Source organism: Primulina eburnea, chromosome 13 (genome assembly GCF_022965805.1).
Source record: "Primulina eburnea isolate SZY01 chromosome 13, ASM2296580v1, whole genome shotgun sequence".
Classification (NCBI taxonomy): domain Eukaryota; kingdom Viridiplantae; phylum Streptophyta; class Magnoliopsida; order Lamiales; family Gesneriaceae; genus Primulina; species Primulina eburnea.
Window position 1 is genome coordinate 22,276,657 of NC_133113.1, and position 18,654 is coordinate 22,295,310.

Sequence of the window (18,654 nt, forward strand, 5' to 3'; positions counted from 1 at the left end):
AATTGTAGTAGTAAACAATCATCTGAAGTATCGCTGCTAAAAATTGAATAAATGAGAATAATAATTGAGAAATACAGTCCTTAAAGGAACGATAATCATACTCTTGTACACTATATTATTACTTGATATCGTACACTTGCGATTATTTTGAGCTTGAATAAGTTTGTTTGTAGATCAAAATAAGCTTGTTTGTAGATCAAAATAAGCACTTACTTTTAACAAAAATATAGTAGCATACTTGTCCCGGAGTAAAAGTAAGTTCTTTCTTTGTATACCGAAATAAATTGTTATTTTTATTTCATGAGGAGTGATGAACAATGTATTTGTTAAAATTTCAATTGCATTGAAATTTCATCATGATGAATATTAGAAATATCCAGTATTTTATTACCTATTCTGAGTATCTCATTTATGAAATCAAGTATTTTAAAACTGAAATTAGGTACTTATCAAGTAAACTAAGTACTTTAAAAGGTTCATGCTTAATTGAGAATTTGATATTTTTTTTTACAAAATAGACATCACATGAGAATGATATGTCGTCCAAATGCATCTTTCGAGGAAAGATCAATAATTGGTGAATTTGCATTGCATATTCGAATATCCAGTATTTTAATACCATTATGAGTATCTCATTTATCAAATTAAGTATTTTAAAATTGAAATTAGGTATTTCGCAAATAAAAGTAAGTATTTGAAAAAATTCAATACTTAGTTACGATTTTTTTTTTTTTTTACAAAATAGATATCACATGAGAAGGATATGTCGTCCAAATGCATCTTTCGAGGTAAGACCAACACTTGGTGAACTTACGTTGCATATTCGAATATTCATTATTTTAATACCCATTATGAGTATCTCATTTATCAAATCAAGTATTTTAAAATTGAAATTAGGTATTTCGCATGTAAAAGTAAGTATTTGAAAAAATTCAATGCTTAGTTACGAATTTGTTTTTTTTTTTACAATAAAAAAATAATTAAATGAAATGAACATGTCATCCAAATACATCTTGAATGGAAATGCGAGCATTTGGTGAACTAACATTGCATATTCGAATATTCAGTATTTTAATATTCATTCTGAGTATTTCATTTACTAAATCAAGTATTTTAAAATTGAAATTAGATATTTCGCATGTAAAAATAAGTACTTCAAAAAGTTCAATGCTTAGTTGTGGATTTGTTTTTCTTTTAAAAATTAAAAAATATTTAAATGAAATGTACATGTCACCCAAATGCATCTTGGATGGAAATGAGAGCATTTGGTGAAGTTACATTGCCTACTAGAATATCTAGTATTTTATTAACTTTATGAGTATCTCAATTACCAAATCAAGTATTTTAAAACTGAAATTAGATATTTCGCAAATAAAACTAAATACTTGGAAACGCTCAATGCGTAATTGCAAAATTGTTTTTTAAAAAATAAAAAATAATTAAATGAAATGAACATGTCATCCAAATGGATATTGGATGGAAATACGAGCATTTGGTGAACTTGAATTACATATTCGAATATCCAGTATTTTAATACCTATTCGAGGTATCTCATTTACCAAATCAAGTATTTTTAAAACTGAAATTAGGTATTTCGCAAGTAAAACTAAGTACTTGAAAATGTTCAATGCTTAGTTGCGAATTTATGTTTTTAAAAATAAAAAAAAATAATTAAATGAAATGAACATGTCATCCAAATAGATCTTGGATGGAAATACGAGCACTTGGTGAACTTGCGTTACATTTTCGAATATTCAGTATTTTAATATCAATTCTGAGTATGTCATTTACTAACTCAAGTATTTTAAAATTGAAATTTAGTATTTCCAAGTAAAACAAAGTATTTCAAAAAGTTCAATGATTAGTTGTGATTTTTTTTAAATAAAAAAATATTTTAATTCAATGTAAATGTCATCCAAATGTATTTGTGAATTATGATTGGAAAGAGAAGGACTAACAAAAATAAGAATTTAAATAGTTTTTTATTAGTTAAAAAGGGTAAAAAGGTAAAAAAAACTTGAAACAAGTAGTAAAAACTAAGTTGATCTTGTGTCAGGTACTAAAATACAAAAACAAACTTGTGGGTACTGATTCTTAAATAAATCATTGGCAGATGCATTTTTCTCCAAATTACCGTTAAACTTCACGCTATAAAAAAAATACACAAACGATATAATTAAATAGACCTGATTCCATCTATCATTCATTTTAAATACCATTTGGTTTGAAGGGTGAAATGATGAATGATAAAGTCATATATATATATATATATATATATATATCAGAGCCACGGGGGGTGTGTGTTTATAGAAAATAAAATCTTTAATAAAAAATTAAGTCTAGAAATTTAAGATCTCTTGAGTGTTTTGCCTAAGAAAGTCTGGGTAGTAAGTCCTTTAAGGCCGTTAACCCTAAGAATTGCTTAGGATTGTAGAGAGAAATTTTATTTCAAGATAAAATTTTTAATTATGGATTCAATTTTCTCTAGATCTACCTCTCTAAACTCTGCTGGTACATCTTTTTATGATAATAATAAAATAATTAATGCCGAAGAAATAATTATAGAAGATTTTTATAAATCTATTGATAACTGGGAAATTCCTAGAATAAATAAAGATCAGATTTACAAATATTCCAGATTCCAAATATTTAAATCTGATTTCACGATTAAAACAGAAGAAAGAGATATACAACTTACTAAACCTTTTGAAACAATTAATTTATTATCTCAAAATTCCTTACAAAAACACAAAGATAAAAATTATAAATATATTCATATAGGTTTAGTTCAAGTAGGAATAAAACCCTTAACTAAGGAAGGATTAAATACTTCCATCCTTACTATTTTAAGAGATGCCAGATTCACAAATTTCGAAGATTCATTATTAAGTTCTGTTGAATCCAGTCTGTGTACCGGACCAATTTCTTTTGATTGTTATCCAAACTTCTCTGTATCTCTAAACGATAAAAACATTTTAAAATCCTTAGTCTTACAAATAAAAACTCATAATTATAATATGCTTAAAGGATCAATTCCGGTTGCTGTCATTTTTAGAATCCATTACAAGGCTATGAATTCTGCCTTTGCTACAAAAGTAAAATATCATAGTAAGAAAGGAGAAACCCTATTATTACAAACAGATTTAGGAAAATCCAATACTGTAATTCCAAAACCAATTCAATGGAAAGATATAACACTACCTGAAGAATGGATCTTAGAAGGTGCTATTAATCCAGAACCTATAGGACACATAGAAACAAATACTCAACTAAAAGAAATAACTCAATACGCAGATGGAAAAGTTAAACTCTCATTTAATCGAAAATCTGGTAGTAGCAATAGATACGATGAATCATCTATTACAGATACCATAGATCTAGGAAGAATATCACAAATCCCTTCGGTCATAAATATTTCTCCCTATAAAACACAACCTAGATATTCTACTTCAGATTTACCTAATTCAGTTTTAAGAAATGTAGATTATGCCTCTGAAATTCCTAGACCAATCTATACGAAAATAAAAGAAGAAAGCTCTCAAAAACAATTTCATAATTCAGAATCATATCAAGAACCAACTAGTCCAACATTTTCTGCAATTACAGAAAACATTACAAATGAATTAAATGTTATAGAAAAAGAATTTAAAATAAATAAAAAAATATTACATGATGATTTTTATGCCAAACATAATATGGAAAAAAGAATATGGTTTTTCCAACACTTTATAAATTCTAGAAAAGTTATTCAAGAAGAATTTTATGAATTTATAAAAATAAATAAAATACATATTTTATTTTTTGACTGGTTTGAAATATATGCTTCTCAAAATTCATTAAAATATCCCTTTTCTAAAAGTATAAATCCCAGTTACAATAAGAAATAAAACACAAGAATGGCAAACAATAACTGATACTAGGACAATCCAATCTAATCATCCTCCTTTACAAGGAATTAAAATAAATATACAAAATCAACAAATAGAAGCTATTCCAATAAAAAATCCAGGAGAAAATGATAAGGTTAATATAAAAAATATTATAACACAAAATAATTTCACAAATGTTAATTTAAATACTATAGGAAAGCAATTAGACAAATTAGAAAAATATTTACAAAAGCAACCGATAATAAACCCTGAAAACATTGACACTAAACTTAAAAATCCCATTTTTAAACCTTACCAAATATCTAAACCTAGTGTAAAAAATATTCAAGATAATAAGTCTGAATTTATAAAAAATATTCAAGATCAATTAAGTAGAATAATGGCAACAACCAGCGGTTCTAATGAAACAATGAATCAAACTGTTCCAGATTCACCTTCATCGGTCCCTAGAATAAATACTTTAAGTCAAGATTCTGATATTAGTGAAACTATCGAACAATTCCAAAATTCTACAAAAATCAATAAAATAAGTTGGGATCAATCCCTACAAATTATTCCTGCTCCTGATTTAGGAGTAGTTAAACCATTGACCCAACCAAATTTTAAGGCATCTTCAGTCTATAATTGGAATATAGATGGTATGACAGAATACAACATTCTGAATTTATTACAACAAATGACTATGGCTGCAAATGCCTATAAAACCCAAATCGGAACTCAAGATAAAACTATTGCTGAGCTCCTCATTGCTGGATTCTCTGGTCAAATAAAAGGTTGGTGGGATTACTATCTCACAAACCAACAACAAGAAGATATTTTAAATTCTATAAAAACAGATGAGGAAGGAATACCAATTCTAGATGAAAATGGTAATCCGCAACAAGATGCTGTTGCAACTTTAATATTAACGATTTCATTACATTTTATTGGAGATCCTTCACATCTAAAAGATAAAAATGCAGAACTCCTATCAAATCTGAAATGTAAAAAATTAAGTAATTTTCAATGGTATAAAAATACTTTTTTAACTAGAATAATGCTTAGAGAAGATTCTAATCAACCATTTTGGAAAGAAAAATTCCTTGCAGGCTTACCAACTCTTCTAGGAGATAAGGTAAGAAATAAAATTAGAGAAAACAGTGGTAAACAAATTATAGCATATAATGAATATACTTATGGTCAATTAATTAGTCTAACCCAACAAGAAGGGCTAAAAATATGCCAAGATTTAAAGTTACAAAAACATCTAAAATGGGAAATGAAAAGAACAAAACAAGAATTGGGAACTTTTTGTAATCAATTCGATATAAATACTAATAAACCACCCTTAACAAAATGCTCTGAAAATTGTCAAAAAATACATAAAAAACCCTATAAGAAAAACTTTAGAAGAAATCAAAAAGATAATTTTAATCCGAAAGAAGAATTTTATAAAAAACCAAGAAGAAAACCATTTAGAAAATTTAAAAATAACAAACAAGAATTCAAAAAATCCTTCAAAGATATTGAATGTTATAGATGCCATAAGAAAGGTCATACGGCAAATTATTGTAGATTAAATAGGAAATTAAATGAATTAGAATTAGAAGAAGAAATATTAAATAAAATTTCAAATCTCTTAATTGATTCTTCTGAAGGAAACTCAGAAACTGAATACTCTACCAATACTGATGAATCATTAATTGATGAAATCATAACTAGTAGTGATTCTGAAAAACAAATCAATATGCTCACCAGAGATCAATCACTTCTTTTAGATATATTGAAAAATATTAACGACCCAACAATCCAAAAAGAATATTTAGAAAAAATTTTAAAATCTCTTAATGACAAAGAAGAAAATAAAAAATCCCCAAGTACTTCAAAAAATACTTACGACTTAACTGAAATATTAGAAAAAAGAAAAAAGGATAAAGGAATCACAATCCAAGACTTACAAAAAGATATAAAAGAAATAAAATTAGAAATAAGAGAATTAAAAGAAAAACAGATTCAAAATACTGAAGCAATAAAACTAATCTTACAAAATATAAATATTGAGAGTTCCTCAGAAACAGAAAACGATGAAACCCAAAACGTTCAAAATATTGAAAAAATTCCTGAAGATTTTCTTTTTGTTTTAAGAGAAATAACTTCTAGAAAATACATCTTAAAAATAAATCTAGTATTTTCAGAAAATTTCAAAATGAATACAATAGCCTTATTTGATACTGGTGCAGATTTAAATTGTATTAAATCAGGAATAATACCCACTGAATTCCAACAAAAAACACAAGAAAAACTTTCAGCTGCTAACAATTCAAGATTAAATGTAAATTCAAAAACAGACGCATCAATAATAAATAATGGTATTTACATTAAGACTACTTTTGTCTTAGTAAATGATATTCATCACACTGTAATATTAGGAACTCCTTTTATTAGTTTAATTACCCCATATAAAGTTAACAATGATTCTATTTCTTCTAAAATCAATCATAAAAAATTAAAATTTGAATTTTTAGAAAAACCCCGAACTAGAAACCTTAACTTAATAAAAGCATGTTCAATCTATGAAAATAATATTAATACTATAATCCAAGGAAAAACTTTTCAATTAGAAAATCTTAAAAAAGATGTTTCTTTAAAAAGAATACAAAACCAAATAGAAACAAAAGAAATTCAAAATAAAATTCAAAATTTCCTAAAAATATTAGAAACAGAAGTCTGTTCAGAAATTCCTAATGCTTTTTGGAACAGAAAAGAACATATTGTTGATCTCCCCTATGAAGAAGATTTCAATGACAGACAAATACCAACTAAAGCAAGACCAATCCAAATGAATTCTGAATTAGAAGAACATTGTAAAAAAGAAATTCAAGATTTAGAAGAAAAAGGATTAATTTCTAAATCTAGATCTCCTTGGAGTTGTGCTGCCTTTTATGTTAATAAAAATTCAGAAATTGAAAGAGGAACACCCAGATTAGTAATTAATTACAAACCATTAAATAAAGCGTTAAAATGGATCAGATATCCAATACCAAATAAAAAAGACTTATTACAAAAACTCCATAATGCTTATATATTTTCTAAATTCGATATGAAATCTGGATTTTGGCAAATACAAATTTCTGAAAAAGACAAATATAAAACTGCTTTTACAGTTCCCTTTGGACAATATGAATGGAATGTGATGCCCTTCGGACTTAAAAATGCTCCTTCTGAATTCCAAAGAATTATGAATGAAATCTATAATGATTATTCAAAATTTTGCATTGTTTACATTGATGATGTATTAATATTCTCTAATAATGTTGATGATCATTTTAAACATCTAAAAACATTTCTTTATGTCACAAAACAAAATGGTTTGGTTGTATCAAAATCAAAAATAAGCTGTTTTCAGACTAGAATAAGATTTTTAGGTCATTACATATCTCGTGGTACTATAACTCCCATTGAGAGATCTTTAGAATTTACAAATAAATTTCCAGACAAAATACTCGATAAAACCCAATTACAAAGATTCTTAGGAAGCCTAAATTATGTTCTAGATTTTTGTCCAAATATCAATAAGATAGCAAAACCCTTACATGATAGACTCAGAAAAAACCCAAAACCATGGACAGAAAAACATACAGAAATCGTAAAAAATATCAAAGAACAAGTGTTAGAAATTCCATGTCTTCACATAGCAGATCCCAACCTACAAAAAATCGTAGAGACAGATGCATCAGATTTAGGATATGGAGGTATATTAAAACAAAAACAAGAGAATAAAGAAAACATAGTTCAGTACACTTCTGCCCATTGGAATGATACCCAGAAAAATTATTCAGCCATAAAGAAAGAAATTCTGAGTATTGTCTTATGTGTTCAAAAATTTCAGAGTGATCTTTTAAATCAAAAATTTTTATTAAGAATAGATTGTAAAAGTGCAAAAGAAATTTTACAAAAGGATGTCCAAAATCTTGCCTCAAAACAAATTTTTGCAAGATGGCAAGCTATCCTTAGCATATTTGATTTTGAAATCGAATTCATAAAAGGAGATACAAATTCTTTACCTGATTTTCTCACAAGAGAATTTCTCCAAAACAGAAATGCCACCCAAAAAGGATAAAAAGCCTGTTCAAACCCCTACTGAACCAGAAAAAATCAAAACCTGGTATGACATCGTTACAAAGGAAGAAGAAGAGGATCTTAAAGATACTGCACAATCAAAACCACAGGTAAGTGATGATTTGGAAAAAAGACTCAAATTCCTTGAATCCCTTCTCCAAACACCTGAAATAAAAAATGCCCTTGAAAAAGCCCAGACAAGTGAAAGCTCCGACAAAAAACCTTCTAAAGAAATTCTTACCAAAGATTCCTTCCAAACTGTTTCGTTTTCAGATAATTCCTCAAAAACCTATCACACTACAAATTCCCAGCTTGTTCTTACACAACCACCATTAAACGCTCCTTCTGATTATTTTGTGAAAAATAATTGGCAAAATATAATACATGTTGAATTAGGATTCCATGAAAAAGATCCATTTGAAACACTTCAGAAATACTTTGGAAAAGGTCGATATTATAAACCTTGGAATGTAAATAAGACTCCTTTTTTCTACCAAGCAATTCTGGAAACTACTGACTCAGCATTGTTTAAAAATTTCTACCTAGACCAAAGCCATAATGATCCCGCTTATTCCACCTGCAAAATCCTAAAAGTCATTGCTCCAATTGACTGGGGCTATAATCTTTCAAAACCCATATTATTCCCAGAAAAATATAAAGAAGCCTCATTTTTCGAAACACCTTTTGACTACTGGGACTATCAACAGGCCTGGTACAATTCTTTCTTAATTCAAAACCAAAAACACAAGCATACATGGTTATTCTATTTTGATACCAAGATTTGTAACCCCAAAAAATTCCCAGCTTGGTGGTACACATGGTGGGAATATTTCGGATCCACTTATGAGATACTCAAACACCCTGTCCAACATTCATTTAATCTTTTTAGAACCCAATATACCCCAACAGCAGAAGAAAAACGATTCCATCCTCTTGCCCTTTTTTGTATGAAATTCTATCTTCCCTGGGTCCTTTCATGGACTGTTGAATTTTCAGATGAGAAAATTTTACAAATTAAGAGAAGATTCAAAGTTAAATGGTGGGACAAATTCAAAATTCCTCCGAGCCTTACAGCTACCAATGTCCAAGATTGGATCGTTAATAATAAAAATACCAGAGTCCCAACTCAGAAACCACTTTACAGGATTCCAACACGGCAACATACAGAATTCCTAGCACAGAAATCCCATATGACGGCAATGCTTGCATCTGCAAAAACTCCTGAAGAAATGTAAGCTATATTAATGAAATTCTCACCAGGACCTTCAAGAAAGTCAGAATCCTCTGATGATTCGCTCAATTTGGAAGACGATGACCTCCTTGGACCAGACGACCCTGGACCGATTTTTGGAAATAGTGGAGTATAAATGCTTGTATAAATTCCTGTATTAGATTGTTGAGTATTGTATTTGTATTTATGTACAGTTTCATGTGTTAAAAAAAAAAAAAAAAAAAAAAATTCCGAAAATACCCCTAAAAAAGTCTATAAAAGGGGACTCACTCTCGGTATTAAGGTACCGAAACATTTTACTACTCTCTACCCACATCTCTCTTCTTCTCTTTCTCTCTCCCTCTCTCTCTTTACCACTCATTTCCAGATCAAAATTCCTTCAACCCATTTTCCAGAAATACCGAAACCATTTTCTCAGAGCCAAATCCCTTTAAACATTATCCAGAAATCCGAAACCCTTTTGATTTGTATCTCTCATTTATGTAAAGATTTGATTCCAAAGGTTAGTAATAAAATTTTGTTTTTAATTGTGGTGTTCTTTCATATATATATATATAAATACATTCATGGCTGGTTAAACCGCCTACTTCTTTAAGATTCGTGGAGTTCTTTGCAAAAGTATGCTCTGTATATAGACCCCTTAAAGGTTTATATACATCAGAAACTGGAGGAACCACAGCCTTAAAGAATTTTATTATTTTCCGCAAATTACTTTCTGCATATATTCGTGGATTTCCTTTAATAGGGAACCATCGTTGTTATTTTCTGAATTACTTTCTTTGTTACTTTCTGAATTATTTTCCTGGTGTATCATTCTCTGCCTATGGTATCAGAGCCACGGGGGGTGTGTGTTTATAGAAAATAAAATCTTTAATAAAAAATTAAGTCTAGAAATTTAAGATCTCTTGAGTGTTTTGCCTAAGAAAGTCTGGGTAGTAAGTCCTTTAAGGCCGTTAACCCTAAGAATTGCTTAGGATTGTAGAGAGAAATTTTATTTCAAGATAAAATTTTTAATTATGGATTCAATTTTCTCTAGATCTACCTCTCTAAACTCTGCTGGTACATCTTTTTATGATAATAATAAAATAATTAATGCCGAAGAAATAATTATAGAAGATTTTTATAAATCTATTGATAACTGGGAAATTCCTAGAATAAATAAAGATCAGATTTACAAATACTCCAGATTCCAAATATTTAAATCTGATTTCACGATTAAAACAGAAGAAAGAGATATACAACTTACTAAACCTTTTGAAACAATTAATTTATTATCTCAAAATTCCTTACAAAAACACAAAGATAAAAATTATAAATATATTCATATAGGTTTAGTTCAAGTAGGAATAAAACCCTTAACTAAGGAAGGATTAAATACTTCCATCCTTACTATTTTAAGAGATGCCAGATTCACAAATTTCGAAGATTCATTATTAAGTTCTGTTGAATCCAGTCTGTGTACCGGACCAATTTCTTTTGATTGTTATCCAAACTTCTCTGTATCTCTAAACGATAAAAACATTTTAAAATCCTTAGTCTTACAAATAAAAACTCATAATTATAATATGCTTAAAGGATCAATTCCAGTTGCTGTCATTTTTAGAATCCATTACAAGGCTATGAATTCTGCCTTTGCTACAAAAGTAAAATATCATAGTAAGAAAGGAGAAACCCTATTATTACAAACAGATTTAGGAAAATCCAATACTGTAATTCCAAAACCAATTCAATGGAAAGATATAACACTACCTGAAGAATGGATCTTAGAAGGTGCTATTAATCCAGAACCTATAGGACACATAGAAACAAATACTCAACTAAAAGAAATAACTCAATACGCAGATGGAAAAGTTAAACTCTCATTTAATCGAAAATCTGGTAGTAGCAATAGATACGATGAATCATCTATTACAGATACCATAGATCTAGGAAGAATATCACAAATCCCTTCGGTCATAAATATTTCTCCCTATAAAACACAACCTAGATATTCTACTTCAGATTTACCTAATTCAGTTTTAAGAAATGTAGATTATGCCTCTGAAATTCCTAGACCAATCTATACGAAAATAAAAGAAGAAAGCTCTCAAAAACAATTTCATAATTCAGAATCATATCAAGAACCAACTAGTCCAACATTTTCTGCAATTACAGAAAACATTACAAATGAATTAAATGTTATAGAAAAAGAATTTAAAATAAATAAAAAAATATTACATGATGATTTTTATGCCAAACATAATATGGAAAAAAGAATATGGTTTTTCCAACACTTTATAAATTCTAGAAAAGTTATTCAAGAAGAATTTTATGAATTTATAAAAATAAATAAAATACATATTTTATTTTTTGACTGGTTTGAAATATATGCTTCTCAATCATTTTTCTGGTGTATCATTCTCTGCCTATCATTTTCCTGGTAAACAAATTATGGCTCTGATACCATATATATATATATATATATATATATATATATATATATATATGGTAAAAACTTGTGTGAGACGGTCTCACGGGTCATATTCGTGAGACGGATCTCTTATTTGGGTCACCAATGAAAAAATATTATTTTTTATGTTAAGAGTATTACTTTTTATTGTGAATATGGGTGGGGTTGACCCGTCTCACGGATTATGATCCGTGAGACGGTCTCACATGAGACTCACTCTATATTATATATATATATATAGTAAGTCTAATACTTTGTCGAACTTGTTTCAGAGCAATATTTTATAATTTACAATAAAACGATTTGAAATGTATTAATTTCTAATGACTAGAAGTCCAGACTATATAATAGATTTGAAAATGAAGCAAAACAATATATTTTGGTCAATACCAAAGATTTCAAATCGTTCATAAAATTTTGAATCAAATATAAACAATAAATTTAAGATAGGAATTTGAAATTAGATAAATTCAAATCCTTGGATCCAAATGCCGTGTTCAAAGAGTAAGAAAAACTATTTTGATGAACCAAACTGATTGAGTGAGATGTATTCGATTCAGATTTTTGATGATTTTTAATGAAAATTTTAATTTATAGATTTTTATGGATTTGATAGATTTTTATTGACTTTTACATAATCTTACAGATTTATCTTGATTCATGTAGACTTTTTTTGTAAGATTTTTATAAAATTTTGTGAAATTTATTTTGTAGAATTTTATAAATTTTGTACCTAACTATAACATATTAATTTCTATTAATTTCTTTGAACCAATAATTTTTTGACATACCTAATATATTCAGTTTGAAATAGTTTTGCAATATTGAATATGTTACGTATTAGAGAATTGCAATTTGTGTTATACATAACATATTCAGTTTGAATTGTCATTAAAAGTCAATAAATCTCCTACATTGAATACAGTCCCTAAACTCACAATGCTCACACTCAAGTTACATATTATTAGTCTCTTTTTTTTATATGACTACCACAATAATTGCATTCCTCCACTCTTGTTGCATTAGTCTATGTAAGAAGAAATAGTCAAATTTGCTAAATTTAATAAGTCCTTTTCTTTGTTGAAGTTGGGAAATAGTCAAATATGGTGACCATATTAATTTATATTCATGGAAATATATTAATGTATCCCACTACACAAGAGATCTTGGTTCACAATCAAATTCCAAAATTTGGTGGCATAATATGTACCTACCATACACCTAGATTTTGCACTTCAATTTTTTTTTAATAAATGGATTATATATAATGTTAAAAATCAATAATGGCCACGATCCAGAGAGTGGTGGAACCTTGATGCAATGGCTATGCACAACACAAAAATTCGAATTAGTTATAAGTTTTGATAAAATGATATCGAGGATTCCATTCACTTAATTTGCAAAATGGTATTTTTTTCATGAATGGTATTGCTAATACATAAAAGATCGTTCGAGAAATATTACTAATTATGCTCATAGAGTGATACGATAAAGATATGATGTGAGGTTTTGTGATAATTGAATCTCGAACTTGATTTTTATCACAAATTTAAGACTTTGAGTCGTAGTTATGCTGTTTGAATACTATGTTCAAAGATTATTATTTTTACGATAATTACCATATTAAAATATTTAATTGCACCTCTTCAAGAGCGGTAAGGTTTAAAAAAGGTCATTAAATGCACCATTTTTTACAATTGCTAAAAGGAAAAAAATAAAGTCTAGAATTCCCTGTTTTGCACCAAACAGTGTCTTACAATTTCACTGTTAAATGAAGCAAAAAATAAAAATAAAAAAACTGTTAATAAAATATCATAATCATAATTAAAGAATTGTAACAATAATTGCAGAAGAGAACCTTAATTAACCAAGGAAAGATGTCAATCACGCAATATATTTTTGTTAAATAATATTATATTACAAAATAACAACAATTATTTTTCACGAATTAAACATTAAAACAAGATTAAAGCTATAATTAAGTCCATAAAACAAATATTACACATATTTAATTAAAATGTAACAAAGAAAAAAAAAAAAGACTTTAGAATTTTCAAGTTTCAAAAATATTCTCCCACCTCAACTTTATGTCTTCCTTTCCACACCATATCCCACGGCCCTCCCGACCGGCCGGCCGCCACTATACACGTCTCACCTCACGCGCTTACCGGGCTTCGACGGTCGGCGGCGTGTCTTATCATTTTTCCAAAAATCACTGCAAAACCCACAAGCTGAAACCTTAGGAGACGGTGGCTCGACCGCTGGCGACACCTTTCCGGTTCTGAATCCTCGACCTCCACCGTTGGATCGGCTCCTCTCGATCTTCAATTCTGGAACTCGGCCGGGATTCTCTGCGGCGACTGCTACCTCCGCAGATGCTTCTTCCTTGTTCTCTGGTCGATTTGGTTTGCCGTCGGTTTCCTTCTCAGCGTTGACGAGCTGACTCAATTCACCGGAGATAATTTTGTCGTCCCAGACCAATCCAGAAGAGCCTTGCCTCCTGAAGGATACTTCAGATCTCTGCAGACCAGCCATTGATTTTTCGAGTGATTAGCTTTAGCACCCCGAAACTTGTCTCTCCTCGTTCAAGTTGTAATTATTATCTTTCGTTTTGTGGTCTCGCTTCTTCTCTTTCGGTTTCTTGGATGAGAGCTGTGAAACAATTTAGTCCACAACGGGTAATTTTGAGCATTCAAAGATAGATTGTCAAACGGGATTAATTTATAAGAGCAACCCAGTTGGTGCATATTAATCTACGTTAATTCACTTTCCATCAAAATTGTCAAATGGAATTAATTTATAAGAGCACCCAAGTGGGTGCATATCAATCTACGTTAATTCACTTTCCACCTCCTCAAATAACGCACGTGTCATGTACTTATTATATTACCATTTTTTAATAAACACACTCATCATAAACCTTATTATATTCATTCATTCATTTATTTTAAAACAAAATAATAACAATAATATTTTAAATTTCTGTAATTTAACTTTTGATTTAAATATTATTTGAAAAAATGAAAGAACGGACTATTTGCTATTATTATTTAAAATTATAATTTATGATTTTAAAAAATCACATAATATTATTATTTTATAATTAATTAATGTTTAAAAAAATTTATTATTATTTTACGAGATTCACTTTTTAGAATTAAAATAAGATTTATAATATAAAAGCCCGAAAATTCGTGTTTGAAATCTTGCGGAAAAATTAAAAAATTTCTTTTTAAATAATTAAAATGTCTCGTTCATAAGATAAACTGATAAATAAAGTTTAATGTTCGAAATAGCAGCGGAAGAAATTATTATTTTTCAAAATAACAATTTGAAATAATCCAACAACGATAAAAAAAAATGTTTGATCATAAAATGATAAATGCTGAAAATGAGATCCTCGGGTTCCACTACTGCCGACCCACGCTAGCTCACTCGTTCCCGCCCTTGGTCCCGACATCATCAGTACCTACAACAATCAAGTCTAGTGAGTCTAAAGACCCATCATGCATATATCGTACATAACAAGTAAATAAATAATAAAAATCGCATGCAAAGTGAAAATATCATGTCGTGAGGCATAACGTAAAATATCGTGTCATGAATAATTATAGTACATGTATAACTGAACTGGAAATCATAAGTAAAAATGTTTGCTCCGTAGAGCCCTGTCATAAAATAACATGTCGTAGTTTTACTGTGGAGATTATGTTCTACGCAAGTGGCCCCATGAACTGCACTGAAATGAACCGGTAAGTGACCACCAGGTCAAGTAATGAGCGTCTGATCAGACTAATGCCACAGTATACTGGGTGGAACTGAACTGATCTGACCGGTAAGTGACCACCGGGTGAAGTAATAATCCCATGATAGTGAAGTGACCACAAGCAATATCGCATAAATATCAAAAATGAATATTTTATATATTTTTATGCACGTAAAATAATTAGTCACATAATTAAATATCCCGTAATAATTTTACCACATGGGTTGGATCGTTCCCAGGCTCATTGCGACCTAAATCTCACATGAAAAATATGAAAATGGTTTAACTTGACCAAACTTTGTAATTGACTCCAAAAACGAGACAATTACGCCCAATAACTCAGTATTTAATCATGACTCCGTGCCAACCCGAACCAACACTGAACCATCAATTAATCATGATTAAAATACACCTAAAATGATGAAATAATGCTCCTAAAATTACAGTACACGAAATTTTGGTGAATGGAGGCCAAAACATGAAACGCTCTTTCGAAAGTCACTTTGGCACATTGCACCGTAAATTCTCGTACGACCTCTAAACTGATCCGAATCACGAATGGACAAAAACATGACCTCATAACTCGATGATGTACTGTCCAGTCGAAGGCCATAGGTTAAAAGCCAACCAAGAACCCTAAATGCACCTCTGAACCGCAGCGCACCTGCTGTCAAAAATACAGCAGCGTGCGTGAGCCTTTCCTTGCGTCGTTTGCGAGGCTAATGGCCATTGGGGCTTGAACCACCGACCAGAACCTCTTACCAACATCCTAAAGAATGGTTTGAACCATGGCTAAGGGCCCTAGGCCAGCCACAATTTGAACCATACCCGAAGCATGCCATACATCCCACTCGAACACTAAACCTGCGCGTGGGTTGTTGCTGTGGTTCTCGCTGTCATGGATCCTTCCAGTGGCCATTTGATTGACCACGAAATGATCTAGACATCAAGGAGTATAGTATGAACCGTGGCTAAGGGCTATAGAGCCAACCAAGATCCACACCAACACCACAAACCGAACTACACATGCTGTAAAAAGTGAAGGGGCCGAAGGTGGGGGGGGGGGGTGTTGTTCTTGTATCTTTTATTTGTAAACCGATTCCACCATGGACCAAGCCTCGAAAGGGCGACTTGGTCACGTCTTAGACATCACAAGGAGATGTTCTAGCCATGGCTATATCCCCTAGGGTAGACAAGATCAGATCCATCTCCCTTGTCAACAAGAACAGCATTTTCGAACTCAAGAATGGCTTATTGGATGAGTTGCTGTATTTCTAAGTTTCCAGCGTACATGGTGTTAGAGTTTTTATTCTCAAAATCATGTTTCTACGTATATATAAACATGATATATAATATGCGGAATCGGATCGAGAATTACCTCCGGCCATTGAAAATTTGTTGAAGCTTTCTGATTTCCTTTAGATTGAAGCCTTCTAAACACTCCAATACTCTTTTAGATGGTGTATTTTCTGCATGAGATTGTGTGTTTAGGGACCTCAATGCCTTCGGTATTTATAGGCACACTCATACCATCACCGAGTGTTTTGGGAGCTCGAGATTCAAACCAAATTTGTATATGCATTTAAATTTTTCAAAATTTGAAGCTGCCGTGTACAAATTTTTTCAACACGTTTATTTTACGGTTACGGGTCACAATTTTCTTACATTCTCCCACTTTACCCGTATATCTCATTTACCATAGGAGAAAACAAAATACATGAATCATGGCGATAGGTCATCTAAAAGCGATTATTATCTTCCATATATCACAATGTATTATATCTCTCAAATAACTTAATGAATAAACCCTATGTTTATTCGAGGTCCAACTTTATTGATATTTTTCATTATAACTGAATATGAAAAATATCATAACTTAATGAGTTTCATTAATTTTAAAAACAAAATTACATAAAAGAACCAAGTCCCATTCTTTCTGTATGATCCTTGAATTTCAATGGTGGCATGCCCTTAGTCAAAGGATCCGCAATAATCAATTCAGTACTAATGTGCTCGATAAGTAACTTCATATCTTTAACACGTTCTCGTATGGCTAAATACTTAATGTCGATGTGTTTGCTTCGACTACCACTTTTGTTATTTTGAGCCATAAAAACAGCAGCTGAATTGTCACAATATATTCTTAATGGCCTAGATATATGATCCATAATTCTAAGCCCTGAAATGAAACTCTTCAACCATACACCATGTGAAGTTGCCTCAAAACAAGCTACGAACTCAGCTTCCATAGTGGAAGTAGCAGTCAATGTCTGCTTTGCACTTCTCCAAAATACAGCTCCACCAGCTAGCATGAAAATATACCCTGAAGTGGATTTTCTTGAATCAATGCAGCCATCGTAGTCTGAATCAGAGTAGCCAATTACTTCCAAATTCTCAGTTCGTCTGAACATAACCATATAATCTTTGGTCCCTTGAAGGTACCTCATGACTTTCTTTGCAGCTTTCTAATGGTCTAAACCTGGATTACTCTGATATCTTCCCAACATCCCAACAATAAATGCAATGTCAGGTCTAGTGCAAACCTGAGCATACATCAAGCTTCCGACAGCAGAAGCATAAGGAATGTTTTTCATTTGTTCCTGCTCTAGATCATTCTTTGGGCACTGGCTCAAATTGAATTTATCGCCTTTCACAACAAGAGCTATACTTGGTGAACAATCTTTCATCCGATATCTCTCTAAAACTTTATATAGGTTTCTTGAGACAGACCTAGAATACCTCGAATTCTGTCTCTATGTATTTTAATGCCAATCACATAAGATGCCTCACCCATATCCTTCATATCAAAGTTTTTAGAGAGAAATTATTATTAGTTGCAAGTAATATATCATCCACATATAGAATAAGGAAACAAATCTTACTCCCACTGACCTTCTGGTATATACATTGATCCATGAGGTTCTCAACGAATCCAAATGAAGAGATAACATCATGAAATTTTAAATACCATTGACGGGAAGCTTGTTTCAATCCATATATAGATTTCTTATGCTTATATACCAATTGCTCACCATTACTAAAGAAGAATCCTTCAGGTTGATTCATATAAACCTCTTACTCTAGTTCTCCATTGAGAAAAGCTGTTTTCACATCCATTTGTTGTAAATCCAAGTCAAAATTTCAACTAATGCTAGAATGATACGGAGAGAATCTTTCTTAGATACAGGAGAAAAAGTTTCATTATAGTCGATTCCTTCCT

The 18,654-nt window shown here is 30.5% G+C and overlaps 1 protein-coding gene across 1 annotated transcript; it reads right to left on the reverse strand.

Annotated features, from left to right (window-relative positions):
- Positions 1 to 13,389: 13,389 nt before the first annotated feature.
- LOC140810371 (uncharacterized protein At1g15400-like) lies at positions 13,390 to 14,203 on the reverse strand. Its single transcript, XM_073168240.1, has 2 exons — positions 13,824 to 14,203; positions 13,390 to 13,432 (listed from the first exon to the last, which is right to left on the reverse strand). The coding sequence occupies exons 1-2, from the start codon at positions 14,201 to 14,203 to the stop codon at positions 13,390 to 13,392; spliced, it is 423 nt and encodes a 140-aa protein (XP_073024341.1).
- Positions 14,204 to 18,654: the final 4,451 nt, after the last annotated feature.